This window comes from Penaeus vannamei, chromosome 41 (assembly GCF_042767895.1).
Source record: "Penaeus vannamei isolate JL-2024 chromosome 41, ASM4276789v1, whole genome shotgun sequence".
Classification (NCBI taxonomy): domain Eukaryota; kingdom Metazoa; phylum Arthropoda; class Malacostraca; order Decapoda; family Penaeidae; genus Penaeus; species Penaeus vannamei.
In genome coordinates, this window is record NC_091589.1 from 9,108,414 (window position 1) to 9,125,913 (window position 17,500).

The 17,500-nt window shown below is 33.9% G+C and overlaps 2 protein-coding genes across 23 annotated transcripts in view; one reads left to right on the top strand and one right to left on the bottom strand.

Annotated features, from left to right (window-relative positions):
* The window catches only part of LOC113813306 (ubiquitin-protein ligase E3C), a 16,232-nt gene extending 7,010 nt beyond the window's left edge, over nt 1-9,222 (top strand). The window contains exons 5-20 of the mRNA XM_027365285.2: nt 1,185-1,322; nt 1,487-1,640; nt 2,069-2,289; nt 2,477-2,640; nt 2,784-2,941; nt 3,367-3,485; nt 3,791-3,946; nt 4,094-4,284; nt 4,674-4,866; nt 4,999-5,232; nt 5,422-5,666; nt 5,923-6,138; nt 6,374-6,503; nt 7,335-7,460; nt 7,906-8,036; nt 8,160-9,222. Coding sequence (XP_027221086.1) covers nt 1,185-1,322; nt 1,487-1,640; nt 2,069-2,289; nt 2,477-2,640; nt 2,784-2,941; nt 3,367-3,485; nt 3,791-3,946; nt 4,094-4,284; nt 4,674-4,866; nt 4,999-5,232; nt 5,422-5,666; nt 5,923-6,138; nt 6,374-6,503; nt 7,335-7,460; nt 7,906-8,036; nt 8,160-8,327 — 2,744 coding nt within the window. The 3' untranslated portion in view covers nt 8,328-9,222. The remainder of the gene's footprint in view (nt 1-1,184; nt 1,323-1,486; nt 1,641-2,068; nt 2,290-2,476; nt 2,641-2,783; nt 2,942-3,366; nt 3,486-3,790; nt 3,947-4,093; nt 4,285-4,673; nt 4,867-4,998; nt 5,233-5,421; nt 5,667-5,922; nt 6,139-6,373; nt 6,504-7,334; nt 7,461-7,905; nt 8,037-8,159) is intronic.
* Nucleotides 9,223-11,155: 1,933 nt separating this feature from the next.
* LOC113828500 (F-actin-uncapping protein LRRC16A-like) overlaps nt 11,156-17,500 on the bottom strand; it is a 114,347-nt gene continuing 108,002 nt past the window's right edge. For all 22 annotated transcript variants that reach the window (XM_070118187.1, XM_070118188.1, XM_070118186.1 and 19 more), the window contains one exon: nt 11,156-14,954. In XM_070118187.1, coding sequence (XP_069974288.1) covers nt 14,926-14,954 — 29 coding nt within the window. In that variant the 3' untranslated portion in view covers nt 11,156-14,925. The remainder of the gene's footprint in view (nt 14,955-17,500) is intronic.

A 17,500-nucleotide genomic window follows, 5' to 3' on the forward strand; every position in this document is an offset into this window, starting at 1 on the left:
TTGTTACTGTTGTTATTATCATCATTATTATTGTTATTCTTTATTTGATATGTATTATTTATTATTCATTATTGATAGGGAGAGTAACAAGTTTTATTAAATTATATATGCATTCTTTATTAGAGTATGCATTGCACCATGTTTATAGTATAGTGATACTATGACCTGACTATCATAAAATACAATATCCTCATAGCAAAGTCACCACTGCTGCTATCACTATGAGCGAGTTAAATGTAGTGATGAAAATGGGTGCCTGTTTCATAATACTTAACCCACAGTTGACAAGTACATACACTTTCCACTTTAGTTGTGTTTTGTCCAAATAATTTACCCATAGCTACCTTCATATATGCTTAGTCAATTCCTTTAAGTTAATTGCTAGGTCTTTCTGATCATGCCCCATTCCTTTAGTTTTTAGGAACAAAGTTTTACTTTTTAGTTCTTAATTAGCATTATTGATTTTATTGTTTTTGTTAATGGCATTTTTATAACTTTAGTAGTAATCTCATATCAGTAATAAAAAAAAATAATCTTTACAAAAATCCAAGGAATAGGGTAAACAGGTCAGATCATGTAGGCCTTCTAGCTAACCGCTTGGTTATTTAATGGTTGATAATATAGCTCGCAGATATTGTTCCTGAATTCTGTGGGTCTTGTTTACAGTCATATCATTGTGCAATATGCCATTCCATCTCTTTTTCCTGTTAGGCACAACAGATACTAATAGATGTGATGTATTGATATACATTTGTGAAGAAAAAACTTCTGCCTACCATAAAGCTGTAAAAACTTGGTAATATTGTTCTTGTCTTCCATTGTATATCTTAGTGGCATTAATGTCAGATGAAAAAGTACTTGCCATATCCTTATCATTCATGATTTAGAATTTGTATTCACATCTTTTGGGATCTAAAATGTGATTCTAAGTAGGGAGAATACGCACCAACAAATCATATGGATACAACTAGGTTTATTATTATTTACTCTGAAAGTACAGGAAAAATAGATTCATAAATAGATATCCCAAGCATTTGAATTTATAGTGCGAATATTGGGACAGTACATGTGTCAGGCAAGTCACTGCAAATATTAGCCACTAGCCAGCAAGGGGCTTTAAAAGTGTGATATGTATAGTGTAACATAGTATGTGTATGTGATATATATATTCTTTCTAACCACAGGGCAGTCTGCCATGCCACATGCATCTCCATTAAGACTCCTGCAAATACTAATGTCCCCTGACAGTTGGAAGACAAAGCTATCAGAAAGCAACAAGCAGATCTTCCTACTATCACTTTATTCATATCTAATTAGTAAAGGTAAATGGCTAGGGAACTTGTGTTTGTTTGGTAATGTGTAAAAAGTTAAGTATATTGATTATTCATAACTTGAATTTTTAAAAGTCATGAATGTTTAGATGTGTATTGATTATATTTCTTCTTTGTATTGTAAACTCTATCTCATATTTGCATATTTTTTTCAGATTATTATAACCAAGTGGTACACTTGATGGTGACCCGTGTCCCTGATATTTATGAGCCCTCGCCCGTAGCCCCCACAGCACTTGCAGATGCTCTCCTGCAGCTGCTTTTGTCTCCAGTGTCCTTTGCTTTATCACTAGATGAATCAACATTATTGTAAGTGTGATTAGATTTCTGTTTTTATTTAAGTTGATGTATAATTATTATAAGATGAATCAACATTATTGTAAGTCTGATACAGTTTTTGTTTTTATTATATTTAGGTTAATATATAATTGTTGTAAATTTCATGTTTTTAGTGGATCATCTTTCAAAATGTAAAGCTTGATCAGTATATTATCTCTTGTGTGGATTTGATTTTGGCTAATATTTGTGAATTGATATTGTACATAAATAAGCACTTAAATCATTAGTGATTAGTAACAGAAAGGTGGTGAATTTCAATTATTTAGGGGGGAAAATGCTGTGAGAAGTTGCTTTATTTAGAAATTAAAAGATGCATGACTATTGTTCAAATATTTGACCAAGTGAAGAATTGCAGACCCAGTTATATACATCCGCATCATTCCAATGTGATATTTCAGGTCTTCTGTGATAGACGAACTGTGCCAGGAAATCTTTGGCAAGGCTTCCCACACCCAGATTTCTAACTATGTCATTCCTTGCCTGGCCTCGAGAGAGAACTTTAAACTGCCCGTAGACAAGATTGTAGCTGTCTTGGGCAGTCGATCATCCAAGTTCTTGAAGGCTTGTCCAGCTCCACCATTGCTCTATTCTCTGCTCATGCTTGTTCGATCGAATGCTGGTAGGTTGGTCGATTTTGTTTGAGGGGAAGGAGAAATATTTTTTGTTTTTCAGATTATGTAGAGTTGAGGGAGGGAAGTTAAAAGAATTTCCTTACAGTTAATAGCCCAAAGATTAATGATTATATATTTTGTAACAGAAACCAACTCAAAAACCAGTAAGAGTAAAAGCAAACCCACTTCTTCCAGATTTCTCGGATTCACATGCTCTGTGCGATTATCTTCAAGCAATAAGTGATTTATTAGGGGGAACAACCACCTATCTCCTTAGTGAAGTGAATGATGTCGACTCTGACTCAGACGATGATGACACAATGGATTCAACAGAAGCCATAGATCCAATATTGCGCAAGGTAAGAGGAAACTTTGAGTGAAGTGTTGGGATCATGCATACATGTATTCTCACTTTACTAAGGCATTTTTGTTTGTGTACAAAGTAGATGTGTGTAGCTTAAGGGACTTGTAAATAATATCTGATTTTTTTTTGTGGCTCAAGCTTGCAGAGGAGTGTGTTACCATAGTCAACAGCACAGAACATGTTGGATGGCTATTGAGTCATGTGGAACGACAAGTCTCTCCAGAAGTGCTGCTCCATTTCTCAAGGTTAACTCATCATCTTTTGACAGCACCATCGCTGCAGCTCCACCAGTGCAGGTCAGAGGCCTTATTGCTTATGCTCTTTCTTTCTTTCTTCCCTCCTTTGTTTGTTGTTTCTTTTTTCTTTCATTTTTAGGATTCAACATGTATACGAGTAGGGTAAAAAGGGGAGTTCAGTAACAGACTCCTTGATGACTTAAGTACTTGTGGAAATTTATAAACTAAAATCACAGTGGCCATGGGGTGTATGATTTTCCTCCTAGCCTCAATCCCCTTGTAAAGTGTAGGAAGGCCTAAATGATGGTGTGAATATAGAAATTATTTTCCTAAGGAGATGATCCTTTATGCTTAGTGTCTGTCTAGGACATATTATAATTTATATGTCAGAAAATCAAAGAAAACACACTACATCATAGACTTTTATTCTGATATTCTGGTTCTCAACACCACCCTGGAGGTTTTCATTCCACAAATTCCTGCAGGTTGTTGTATAGTGTGGTCGCCCGGCGTCAACTCCTGAGGTCCATGTGGGTGGTTCTCTCTGGCCTTCAGCAGGGAGCACCCCTGCCTGGAAATGCAAACACTACCACATGGACGTTTGGTAAGAGAATATTTTCATTGTCAATATCACATCAGCCATTGTTATTTATTTATATATTATTTGATTATCATTTACTTTTCTGTTATAAATTGATGGAATTATTGTATTTTTACTTAATGGAATGACAAGGATTAAAAATGCACAGGGGCCTAGATATAGAAATGATGTTGCCTTTCACAGAGTAGCTTACAATTACTCTGTAAATATGTATATTATATATCTGCATAAAATTTATATAATTTGATTGCCATCATTGGTTAGAATCTTCATATCTAGCAGTGCATTTGCATTCATCTATTCTACAGGTGTTCGAGGAGCACCTTTGTTGCAAGTGCTGGCACGAGGTACCCCTTTAGCTTCACATGAGCGTGACACCCTCATCCCACTGCTTTCCACATTCTGTGCTACCCTGACTGCTGTTCTCTCCACTCTCCATGATTCCGAGTTCCTTGGCGACCAAGGTATTTACTTTTGTCATATGTGAAATGTTTATCAGTACTATCCCACAGCTGAAGTCATGACATGGACTTGTAGGTATAGATATTTAACATCTTGATTTTAGTAGTATCAACAATGTATTAAATGTATATTTTCTTCCGTAATACCAGATGAGACGGGTGAGCAGCGATTTCCTAAAACAACAGATAACCACTTCCCCTTCACTGTGGAGGAGCTTATCAAGATGTCAGCAAGCCTCAGGGATGTGTGTGTTGGGCTCGTGGAACTTGCCCATCCAGACGTGAGAATGTCCGCCTTGACAGACACGTCGTATAAAACCATGTGGGCACATTGCTTTAAGGTTTGTTGAGTTATTCCATTGCTTGGTACAAGGCAGTCTTCTCATGTGATTAGTCATTTGGCTTTCAGATAAAATTATTTTATTTTCAAGTAGTCTCACAGAATAGATCAAGAGCAGGTTATAATGAAGAGAAATTATTCTCCAGATTTTATGAAATGTTCTGTTACATCATTCAAATATGAGAAAGGATTTTTTTTTTTTTTTTTTAGTATTTGTGGTACTAACTTCAAAATGATTAGTTTTAGAAATCATATTTTGAAAGTAGAGTCAACATCAAAATACAGATGCAAGGATGTGATGTAAAGCTAGTTTCACAGTAAGTAATAGCAGTTACTAAGGAGGAATTTAAGTTTTAAAATGCATTACTTGAATTGACATTGTTTCATCAGGTGTGTGTAGGAGTGGTCCGTCAAATACACTTAAGAGATACCAGACGTATGTTCTGTCCGAAAGGACATTGGCTGAGCACCCGTGTGTCACTGCCTCTTGGGAACTGCCAGACAGTGTCCTTTGTACCACGTACGAGTCGAAGACAAAGGAGATTGTTCATGCCCCAGAGATGGCTCACTAGAGATGAATTAGGTGAGTATTTGGATGTTCACTCAGTATAAATTATGATAATATTGGACAGTATCATTTTTGTTCATTTCTAGAAGTATTGCAAACATTCCCCCTTCATTGTTCTCATTAGTATCATTACCATTATCCTGACAGAGACTGAGGGCCCACCGCTGTCAATAACAGAGCAGCGCCGGGCAACCATCCTCCAAGAACTTCCATTTGTGATCCCCTTTGAGTCTCGAACACAGGTCTTCAGCAACCTAGTAGCTGACAATAGGAGCAGGAGCCAAATGAGGGCAGACTTCAATGAAGGGCCTATGATTAATGTGACCATTAGAAGAACACATATCTATGAAGATGCCTTTGAAAAGTTATCACCAAGCAATGGTAAACATCTTCAGTTTATATATACATATGTTTTCTATATGTGTTCTGCATATTTGAAAGATAATGATATTATTTTCATCTTAGAAAATTAATTTTTATCTTAAGTAATTTTTGTTTTAATTATTAAAGAATACAAAAAAAAAAGAAAAAAGTTTATTTTCATTATACACTATAGTGCCCTTTCTTCAGAACCAGATTTGCACCTACGAATGAGAGTCCGTCTCATGAATGCTGTTGGTTTGGACGAGGTGGGCATTGATGGTGGTGGCATTTTTCGAGAATTTTTGTCGGAACTCTTGAAGACCGCCTTTGACCCAACTCGAGGATTTTTCCTTTTAACGCGAGAAAATACTCTCTACCCAAATCCAGGATCACATCTCATAGCGGAAGATTATCAGACTCATTATTACTTCATTGGTAGGATGTTAGGAAAGGTGAGCGACAGTTGCCCGCTGTTTATGATGAGTAATAGCATTATGTAGCTTTTTGCTTCCTATAATATGTTTAAGATAACATTTTAAGTATATATTAAACCTAATAGTACTAGAATTTCAGCATAGTTGTTGTATTGTATTTAGTATTTTAATCTCTGTAGCCATTTTTCAATATTAATATCCTTAATTGTTATCTATTGTACTTCACTTAGAAAATAACAATTATTTTCCTAAATTTAAATTGTCTTTCCAACAGGCTCTTTATGAGAATCTCTTGGTTGAAGTTCCACTTGCAGGATTCTTCGTCTCTAAAATTTTGGGGAGATCATCATCCTCAGTGGAATTCCATCACCTGGATTCCCTCGACCCAGAACTTTGTCGAAACCTCTTGTACCTGAAGACTTACGAAGGGGATGTCCAGGACCTCGGACTGGATTTCACTGTTCTAAACTCTGATTTAGGACAAAATACTGTGAGTTGAAGCCTATACTTCTGAAATTTCATTAGGAAATGCCCCAAACATTTTTTTATGTTTTTTAAAGAATGTATGGAATGATACTTCATAACACCATTGTGCATAATCCAATGATTCTATATATCTGTAACCTGATCTCTTATTTGTGACTTTGCCTTACTGTGTACCTGGTCATTGTTATGTTGTATGTTAGTGACAGATTTCATAGATGCTGCAATTCTTTTCTCTACAGATTGAAGAATTAATCCCAAATGGTTCAAATGTGGCAGTGACCAATGAAAACAGAATTGAATACATATACCGGATGGCAGACTACAAACTCAACAAACAAATAGCAAAACAAATACAAGCATTCAAGAAAGGTATATTCTGTTGTAGTGTCTACTTCATACTTTAAATATTGGAAGCCTTACTTTATATACTATTGTTCATGAAGCCGTTTCATACCACTTCTTTTAAGAAAGAATCTCAGGGTGCACAAAGTTTCTAGAGAGAGTTGATAGGTCATTTGAAGAAAGGGAAAACAAAACTGAGAGGATCTCACTAAAAGCTCTCTGGACCTGTGACCTCCCTAACCCAATATTGTGGCTTGAGGTGGTGGGCCGCCCAGTCTGATCTGTTGCATAGGGCACTGATAGCCATAGAAAGTGGAAAATCTGGGTTACCATCATGATGTTAACCATTGGTGTCACTTTACGAAGATGTCATTGCAGGTCAAAACACAGCTATGAAAGAATGAGAAGATGGAAAATCATCAGCTATTTGTGTAGTAAACAAATGTCAAGAGTTGGAGATGTTACAATCTCTGAAGGCAATATATTCCAAAGCCTACAGATTGTAGTTAAAAGCATATATAAAACTGAAATGCCCAGTACCATCTAAGTCAGAGAGGAGTGATTAAGACTCCATTAATTAAGTTTTTAATGACTTAATTAATTTAAGACTCCATTAATTAAGTCTTGGATGCTGAGGTATCTGCATTCTAAAATATCTCCAAACAGTGCTATCAAAAGCATGGTAGATGCCGTCCTAATTAATTATAGATTTTAAGAAGACTAGTTAGGGTTAAGAGAAATTGGTAATATTAATTGATTTTTTTAAATGCAAACAATAGAATTTAAAGAAGTGAGGCCCAACAACATTAGTAAGACTCATGTTTTATTATGTTCTCATTTGGTGTATTCTTAAAACAGGTTTGGCTGATGTTGTACCCCTTGAGTGGCTACAGATGTTTGATTGGAGGGAACTTCAGATGTTAATATCAGGTGCATCAGTTCCCATTGACCTAGAGGACTTGATGGACAATACTAGATATGGAGGTAGGACTGGAATTTGTTTATTATGGATGCAATATGTTTCTCTGTAGCACTGAGAACTGGTTATGCCAGAAATATAAATTGTATTTGAAAATTTATTTATATGACTTATTTGATATTTGTGGTTTACTTATTTTATTTACTTAAAGATGAAAAGAGACCTAGCCAGATAATAAAACATATACCATCTTCCAAGTAGAAATGCTTTTTGAAATTAATTTGATATTCCTTTTTATTTATTGCTATTACTCTGTGTAACGTTGTCTAATCTAGATTGTAAATATTTATTTGCCTATGAGTTTTCATAGATTTACTGTATATATATATATATATATATATATATATATATATATATATATATATATATATATATATATATATATATATATATATATATATATATATATATATATATTAGCCACTCTTCATTGCATTGCTTTTTTTCTAGGTGCATATAATACCGAGCATCCAACAATAGTAGCATTCTGGCAAGTTTTGCGAGGATTCAACGAAGGACAGAAACGACAGTTGCTCAAGTTCGTTACAAGCTGTTCACGTCCTCCACTTCTAGGGTTTAAGGTTAGTTTATGGAGATGGATAATTCTTTGAGTCTATGGTCAGTTTTTTTTTTTTTTTTTCCTGGATTTTGCCATGTTTTATTTAGAAAGTGATCAGTAATTTTTCCCCTTCAAAAAAAAACAGGAATTGCAGCCTGCCTTCTGCATTCAGCCATCGGGTTCAGAAGACCGCCTTCCAACTGCATCCACATGTATGAATCTTCTGAAGTTGCCAGAATACAGGGACCAGCAGACCTTACGAGAGAAGCTACTCTACGCCATAACATCTGGAGCAGGATTTGAATTGTCCTAGTTTAACACTATTTAATAATTCAGTGAGACGGATGTGATGTGTGTTTGTCCTGCGCGTATGTATATTTTTGGACTTAAACACCTGCTACTGCTGCTGCTGGTAAATGGGAAATATGATCATACACAAAGGTTTCCATTTTACTGCAAGACATACATATTTATTTCATACAAGTATTTTTAAAATCACAACACATGTTACCCAATTCCTTTCTGTGAGTAATTAAGTGTAAAAAGTCCTTGTATTCAAAATGTATATTGATGTGGTATTTATTTCAATATGTTTTCATTATATTATTGTAATAACTGAAAATGATTGAAAAAGCAGGCCTTTAGTTTTTAATCATTCATACTGATTTGGTACATATTTCAACATTAATAATTGTAAAAACTCAAGAATGTCTATGACTGGATGACGTCATTGGAAAATTTGAAAGTGGCCTGACTCCATTGACAGCCATTCTGTGCCTCCTTTGATTATTATGACATATCGCATCGTAGTTTGTAAAGGACTGGAATATATCAATGCTTTATATTTTGAAATAAGTTATTGAGGAGTGAACTTAAAAAATGTTATATTTACTGCAGGAGAAAATTATATTATGTCCAGTATTTAAGTTATATATGTTTTATTATTATTATTATTATTATTGTTGTTGTTATTATCATTGTGATTATTATCATCATTTTTTTTAAATTATTATTTCTATTTATGTATTCATTTACTTATTTTTTGGTTTCTCATTTTTGGATATGCTAGTCTAGTTGCACAACCATCCAGTATATTTTTATGCTTTCTGCAAGCCTTATATATATATTACTTTACTATTTTAAAGAATATATTGTTTATTAATGTACAGGAACAGATCTTGCTGCTTGAATAAATGCAGAGAAGTGGTTTTTTATAGCTTTTCTTTAACTTTACAGATAAAATGGTCTCGGCAATTTTTTTCGAAATATCATATTTATAAAGTTATTAACCCATTGTATCCGGTTGCTTCATGACACTCATGTGGCCCAAAATACAGGCATTATGCTTATGTAAACGGCTGTGCTGACAGGTGTCCACCTTTAGGCTGGGCGCACCTGAACACTTTTGTGCGGTGATAACTCTATGCCTTCCCTTTGCAATGTTATTTTCTCTTTTTATGCCTAAACATTTTTAGCTTTTTTGCCCTTTGGTAATGTCCATATTTGTTATTTAATTTACTTTATCAAGATGATAATTGACTTTTCATTGCACAGACTCCATATCATCTCACTAGGTAGTCTATAAGAATAACAACAATGAGTAACATTATATTGTCATAATTTTTATGTTATCTTTTTTTTTTCTGTAAAACAATCTGTGCTGCTGGTCAGGGCGGCTAGGAATAGAAGTGGTGTTCTTCCAGTCATGGCTCACAGGTGCTACATTCCACACTTATTGATGGAAATAATGCAAAAGCCCCTTTCTATAGAGTGTAATCACCTTCTTAGAGGTTTGTGCATTTGTGTTGTCTTTTCTGTCACCCCTGCCTTCAGCCGAAATGCTCACACCACCAAGTTCATGTCACCTAGGCCCATTTATTTGTTGAAAATATTTTTGCTGCATCAACATATAAAGTCATTAGTAGTGTATTCAAAATGTACCGATAAGGTGAAGCTTGGGGCAAAGCCCTCAGGTTAGGAAGTTTTTCATAAGTCGATGTTTGTGGATCCCCAGAAGGGTAATGGGTCAGAATAAATAATAAATAAAAGTGCCATATATCAATGGTTATATAGCAGCACGATAAAGTATTATGGCAAAAAGGTTAAACATGCATCAATGATTAGGACAAAATATGTTAGATGTCAAGATTGTAGAGTGCTGAATGTTCGTTTGTTAGTGACAAAAGGTAAAGAGGGAATAGCAAACTAAGTACGAAGGCCGTTCACGACTGACACAAAGCCAGCCTTTCATCAGTTTAGCAAGGCTCGCACACTTTAGGATGTGGACAGAAGAAGAGGAAAAGGAATGGGGGAAAAGAAATGACCATGCTAAACTAGTTGAGGCGAGGGCTGAGGTCCAAGGTAGAAGTGATCCCCTACCTTGGGATTCAGTCTCCATCTCCTAAGCCCCCCATGACAACAATGAGCAAACACAAAGACAGCCAGATTTTCCCATGATGGATGGTCATGCCACCTGCCTCTCAAGCTAAATTTTTTCATGTGATGGTCACGTCATCCGGATCATATGGGTTAACATAACTTTCCTCAAAAGAAGTTGGTTCAGATATACCAATCACCCACTAGGAGGAATAACAGACGCTAGAAAAGGAAAATCCAGAAATAAATAAGGAGTGGGGAATAAATTATTGCTATTCAAAGTATAATATTAATGCTAAAAAACTTGCTTGAGATTTTCAGAATAAATTTGTATCTGTTATGTAAAGGCCATCAATCATATGAAGAGTACAGAAAAATATGAAACTGGTTTTGTTCATTTATCTAGTCATGAACCTAAGTATATACATTACTTTATTATTGTTCACTAAAGCGGTGAAAATTTCTGTTTGGTAGCTCCAGTCTCCTCCAATCTGAAATTATTATGTTACTGGACAAATTTTGGAACCAGTCATCATTACTTTAAATCCAGAACTTGAGGGCTAAAGAATAGATCTGAAATATAGTTGATGTCCACCTTGTAGTACATAGTTTGTATGTATGAGGATACCCTGAGAGTAATGTTGAAATAATGTACCCTCTGTTTGTTAAATAAATTGTTGGAGGCATTCCATTCATTTGAACCATTCATTTTCTCAGATATATTTGCCCCCCTCCTCTAAAAAACAAGCAAACAAAAAAACACTGTTCATAGGAAATAAGTTTTATTAAGGCAGTAGAATAATTGTAAAATATAAAATATGACAATTAATTATTTACATTGCAAGGGTAAAACATTGCTTAATGCAACAAAACCTGTGGTCATATAATAGGCTCTCCAGTCATATCATAGAAAGCAACTAAAATTTCTTTTAAAAATGAACATAAAAACAAAAAAGTCACAAGACACATGGGAGCACTTTGATACTATCACAACTCACAATGACCACAATCAGATTGCTAGCTAATCATGGCACGCACACTGTCTCTCGCAATGCAGGCAGATGAGGATAACGAAAGGTATTGATTTGAATTAAGCTTCAATAGTGTGATGCAGCAAAATGATTACACTTGTGTGTCAATCAACAGGAGTTAAGTAATATACATATAAAATGTATAGTTCAGACTATATTTTTCTTTCGTCCCTTGCCTGTTCTGCACCTCACAATCACAACATTTGAGCCATACTTAAGAAGATTTAAGTTACTACAACAATTTCTCTGACATTATGCTGGATTTTAAAATGAAAATAAATCAATTAATGACTAACAAGAGACTTGTAAGACTGGTATTAGACTGTACAATGTTTATTTTATGCCTAAACATCAAACAATAATTGTCAAAATGGGTGAAAAAACTTCACTACAGTTCTTGTGTCCTGTTTGATGTAAACGTTTTAAAAGCCAATAACAGATTTAAGAAAATTACACTTGAGTGTGTAGTGTACAGTAAAGTAATTCACAAAGATACCTGCTAGAATACTGTACCTTCATCAAATTATCATTACCATATATATATATAGAATTATGAAGTGAGGATGAATGTATATAAATCTGCTGCTACTCGATGCAGGTGAAGGTGTGAAAAAACATACACAGTAACATCAAGGATCAAACAATGGTACAGTAGCTGCACGCTATGAGGGTCTCCGAGGGGCATGAGGTGCGGTGGACTCTGCAAGGAATACTAGGGGTGGTTTTTGAGGAAGGTACCAAAGCTTAGAATTTTTCTTCTCATCAACTATTATCTACAGTCTATACAAATGTCAGTTTTATTATTTTTTTATTACTTTTTTTTTTGTAATTATCTATATATATTTTTTTATATTTTTTATTTTTATTTTTTTGATTTTCAAAAGTGTATTGTCTCCTGTGAGCACTGTGAAACAAACATTTGCCACTGGCCTTTTTGTACTGCCTTATTTAAAGCCTGAAAACTCTCCACTCCTTGTTATCTAAAAGTTTTCTTCTCTAGAAATTCAACTGCAAAAAGGGGCTCCATCTAAATATTAAATTTTTGAACTGAAGAAAAAATCTGTAAAACTATGATCATTAATTAAAAGAATTGTTACAAGAGCCATAAAATTCTCCACATACACTGTTTGCAAAAAATGCAAGATCACAAATGATTTTACTAACTTGGAAAAAATGGAAAAAAAAAAACATTCACACCTTACCATATAAACAAAAACTATGCACGAAAAAAGAAAACAAGTTTCTCTTCATCAATAGCCTCCAACACATTTCTCTATCAAATGACCACCTTGAAAATCCACAGTTGTCCTCACATGGTATATTCTCCAAAACCTAGGAGAAGACGGAAGGAAAGTTTCCACAGCTAATGCAAATATATAGTTTTTTGTTTTTTCTTGCCCCCCTAACAAACGAAAACTGCCTGTCAAAATCAAATTACCAAATAAAGTCACACCACAAGCAAAATTCATCACAGATACACCACATCATCATTATCATCATCCACTTATCAGGAACCCTCAAAATCAGCGCAGAAAATCACAATCATAACACGTCAAGACATAAAAAGACATCCGCAGCTCTTTAATGAGGAGTATAAATTTCTCTCGCAATCTTTCTTGGCACAAAGCTCTTCTGACAGACCTTTTTTTTTCTTTTTTTTTCTTAACAAAACAAGCTGTACATAAGCTGTAATGCATTTCTGACAGAGCAAGCATACAACTCTTACTTTAGTAACAATATTTATATCACGCCTGTTAATAACAGGCTCCACACAGTACACTGTCCACTTTCAACGTTCAGTAGATTGAGGCAAAGCATTACAAACAATGTGACCAGCAAGCCACGTACTGATAGTAAATCCTTTATAAATTGCAGACATAAAACAGATTGCACTTAATACTTTCTCTTTGTAAAAAAAGAAAAAAAAAGGAAACACTTAATTACATTTAAATATCATCACCTAATAATCTATCCTGACTATGAATCAAATTGTATTACTGACCTAACTATCAACATGTCATCTATATAAGGATGCTTTATTCATAATAACCATCACAAACTGCTTGTAAACATAAAATGCAATGCACAAAAATGCATATTTCAACAAAGCTACTGACAAGTTCATTTTTGTCCTGGCAACTCTTTATATGGAAAATTTTCGAAAGTATTTTTCAAATCCATTTACAGTAAAAAAACAATGATAAAATTCTACATTACATGCAATTCGGTCATAATACACGAACAAGTACTTGCATTTGTAAAGAAAACAAATGCCATAAAATTAAAAACTTAACATGGTTAAAAGCTCATTAATAAAAGATCAATTGCAGTCCAAACAGTCACTTTTGAGAACTTTAGGTCAAGACTCAAGAAATTCCTTAAAAGGACTTTGAATTCCTCTACTTAATGATCAAAATTTCTGATAAGAATTTCTTGGGAATTTCATAGAAAGAGAAAATACATCAGTTTGTAATACCTCATTTCTGTATTTTTTGTTTTATTTGTAACTATTTTCATCCAATGTTTATCTGAAAATTGCCTCACAATTCTAGCAAAAATCTCAAGGTTTAAAAAATTGAAGTAGCTATAATCTACATACTGACCAACAAATTGTGAATGAAACGTGTCCCGTGCTTTGGAAGATGGGAAACCTACATACAAATAATGATTTATAAATGCAATTCCTCATCTACAAGAAATTTTGTGCTGCTATTATGTACATCAAGAATGACCTTTTGAATAACCAATGCTGGCAGTGACCTATATCTTTGACTATACATTATCTATATTGACATTTATACAGACATATAAGGATTATCCTTAATAGTGAAAGCCTGTTAGAAGACTTGAGAAAATGTGGCTTTAAATGCAAATGTATGAACAATTTGAGCTGTATATTAATCTCCCAAAAAGTCCAATCATAATGCCTCTATCATGATCTTTGCAGAAGAGCAAGCGTGATGTTAATGCATTTGATTTTCTCACATGTCTGCTGTCCCACCATAACAATCCTACCAACATCGCATCATGGCATCAGATGTCTCTGTGGCTGTGTAGATTCTGCAGTCTTTCTATCCACACAGACTACATACAACTATATAAACCAAAGTAAAATTCAATAAATAAAATTCCCTTCATAGCCTTATGAATTACAATCATGAAGAAAGCTGTTTATCCGTTAATAGGAAAATACAGCAAGTTACACTTACTTCACTGGAAAAGGAAACTGTATGGCCAGTCACACAATGACATAACATTAAATTTTTTCATCACTTGTCATAATGAACATTACCATTATTATGCCTCAGCAACAAATGTAGTTCCATCTATGATGGAATGGGAAAAATATGAAACAATGTTACATGGAAAAAAATCCTTCATCAAAATAACAATTCTGACAATCAAACATTAACAACATCTTCAAGTGCTAGATCAGTGGTGAGGACATGCTTGTGTGATGTCTGCCGATGCAGGGGAGGGGCTGCGCTTGATCCTGTGCTCTGCTCACCGTCCACCCATGTCTCCTCCAGCTCCTGGGGGAAAGGAAGAGGGGAATCACAAAAAAAGCAAAAATGCAACAAACCTTTGAAACTGAAACCCTTCCCTTACTCATGTGTTTGTCCTAAAAAGCAAAGAAGCAGTTGCAGGGATGTACAATGTGCTTGGATGACCTCCCCCTTGTTTAATCGATCTCTGACTAGATGAAGTTGAACTTCCCTTTACATTATGACACAATTTGACTCCTGAACAGGTGGCTGAAAGTGATTAATAATGAGGTCTTCAATTTTTACATGAAAAGATTCTTATATCTCAAACACTACTATAAAATACTCTAAACATTCATAAATAACATCATTCACAAACAATGAGAGATATGCAACTGATTTATCAAGAAAGATGGAAAGACTTTAAATTGTTCTCACTAAATATTGTGAAATCAATGGCCTAAAACACCACATAGTGAAGTTTCTGTAAAAAGGTGTGATCACAGAGCTCTTTACACTTTCTGCATGGTAGGTGCTGGAGCAGGAACAGAACATGAGCTTGCACAGTGATTTAGACAGATGAGAGATGTAACACGCATGTTCATGATGGCCACTGGAAATTAAAGTATAAGCAAGAACAATAGGTAAGATTTGCAAAAGTAAGATTTTTGCTGCAGTTAAAAAAATATATATATTCAAATGGAGCCCCTTTATGCACTTTAATTTCTCAAAGGACAGTCTCTACATTCTAAAACACAATCTCTTTTTCAAGGTAATTGCAGCATTATAAATTGAACATGATTCAGTTGTTTGTTTTCACTTATACTTCATATGCTAATTATTCCACTGAATATTTCACTGAACACCAAACACAGCCTTCTTATTTAGGCTGAAAACAGCAAAATTTAGATGAAACTCAGCAACAGAAGGAGAAATCCTAAGAAAAGAATGAATGACTCACATGGATAAATGAATTTTAAAAATACATCATCATCCTTAATTCTAGTTTTGATTAGTGTGTCATACTAACAACCTAATTTCCGTTCAAGGTTTTCTTGCAAAATACAATCCTACATTAGAGAATAAGCCTAAAAAATAAATGCCATCTCTGACCACAGCTACTATTTTTACTAGAAAAAAAGAGAGAAAAAATTGTATAAATAAACAAATAATGCAATGCTATACATGATGAACACTTAAAATTAAAAGAAAAAACAATTTCATCTTGCAATTACACTTCAAATTTTTCCTTATATTCCTTTCCAAATAACAAGGCAAACATGCAGGTGCAGAGGGCAGGCAAAACAAGACCGATAATAATATAATATTAAATAAAACAATAATAATAAATAATAATAAAAAATAATATAAATAAATAAATAAATAAATATCCTGTATATATATCTACCTCTGTCTCTCTATATATACATTTATATAATTAACAGTGATACACACAAACTCTATACAGGTGGCCTATACCAGATATTGACCAGATGATAATGATTCTATTTAAAATTCCAATAGAGATATAATATATAAGTTACTTATACAAACATAAAAAACATTAACAAAAAATAAAATATCTAAATCAATAATAATAAAATGTTATAATCAAAACAGATAATCAGACTATTCATAACATAAGTAAATAAAACCATTCACAATAACAATATAACATTAACAATAATACTGTTTATAACAACATTAACAATAGAAGAATGAGTACAATAATAATACCAGTCACATTAATATCAACTAAAATAAGGAAAAAGATAATAATGACTGAAAATGATATGATAATAAAGATGATGATGACAATGATATTAATGACAAAAAAATAATGTTAATTAAGATTACAGCTGTATAATGATTATAAAAGAAGCAACGACAACAAGATCATTACTTTACTAATAAGCTCTGGCAATCTTTACTCTGCCACAAGAAGGCTGGATTACACTTACAGACTTCCATTGACACACATACTATACACAATACAGATAACCACCCCAAAATACTCTAAATATTTTAAAAATATAACACTATTCAATAGGGCTCTTTGACACTACCAGTCCCACTACTCTCTAAGTGTTTCTCTATTTGTACCAGGAGTAAAGTCACCTTCAAGCAAGTTTAGATCTATTTCTATGACTAACTAGTTTTCTGATCTTAATACATTTTCTAAGTCACCCATACCTATCTTCTATCTATCTACTGAACTCTCTCACATTACTCTTTTTCATCTTTATTGTCACCCCTTCTCTTATCCTCCCATCTTCTTTATCCAGGAGCTACTGCAGCTTTTACTCAGCATAGCCCTTTCAAAATAAAGCTAGCCTGATCTTCTAAGTGTTTATGAATAGTCAGCCCCCACCAATAATTTACCATATATTTTGGTTAATTACATGCACTCTCTCTTTCATAGCCCATCCCTGTTTTAATCCTGGCTAGTATTTCTGAATGTTCCCACATACACTATTTAACTCTCAATATCAACATAATATCTTTTATATTAAATCTGCTCAACCCAATTTGTCTTTGTTCACTTTTCCTTGTTTGTATTTGCTTCTTCCCTGAATATACAATCTATTTTCTTC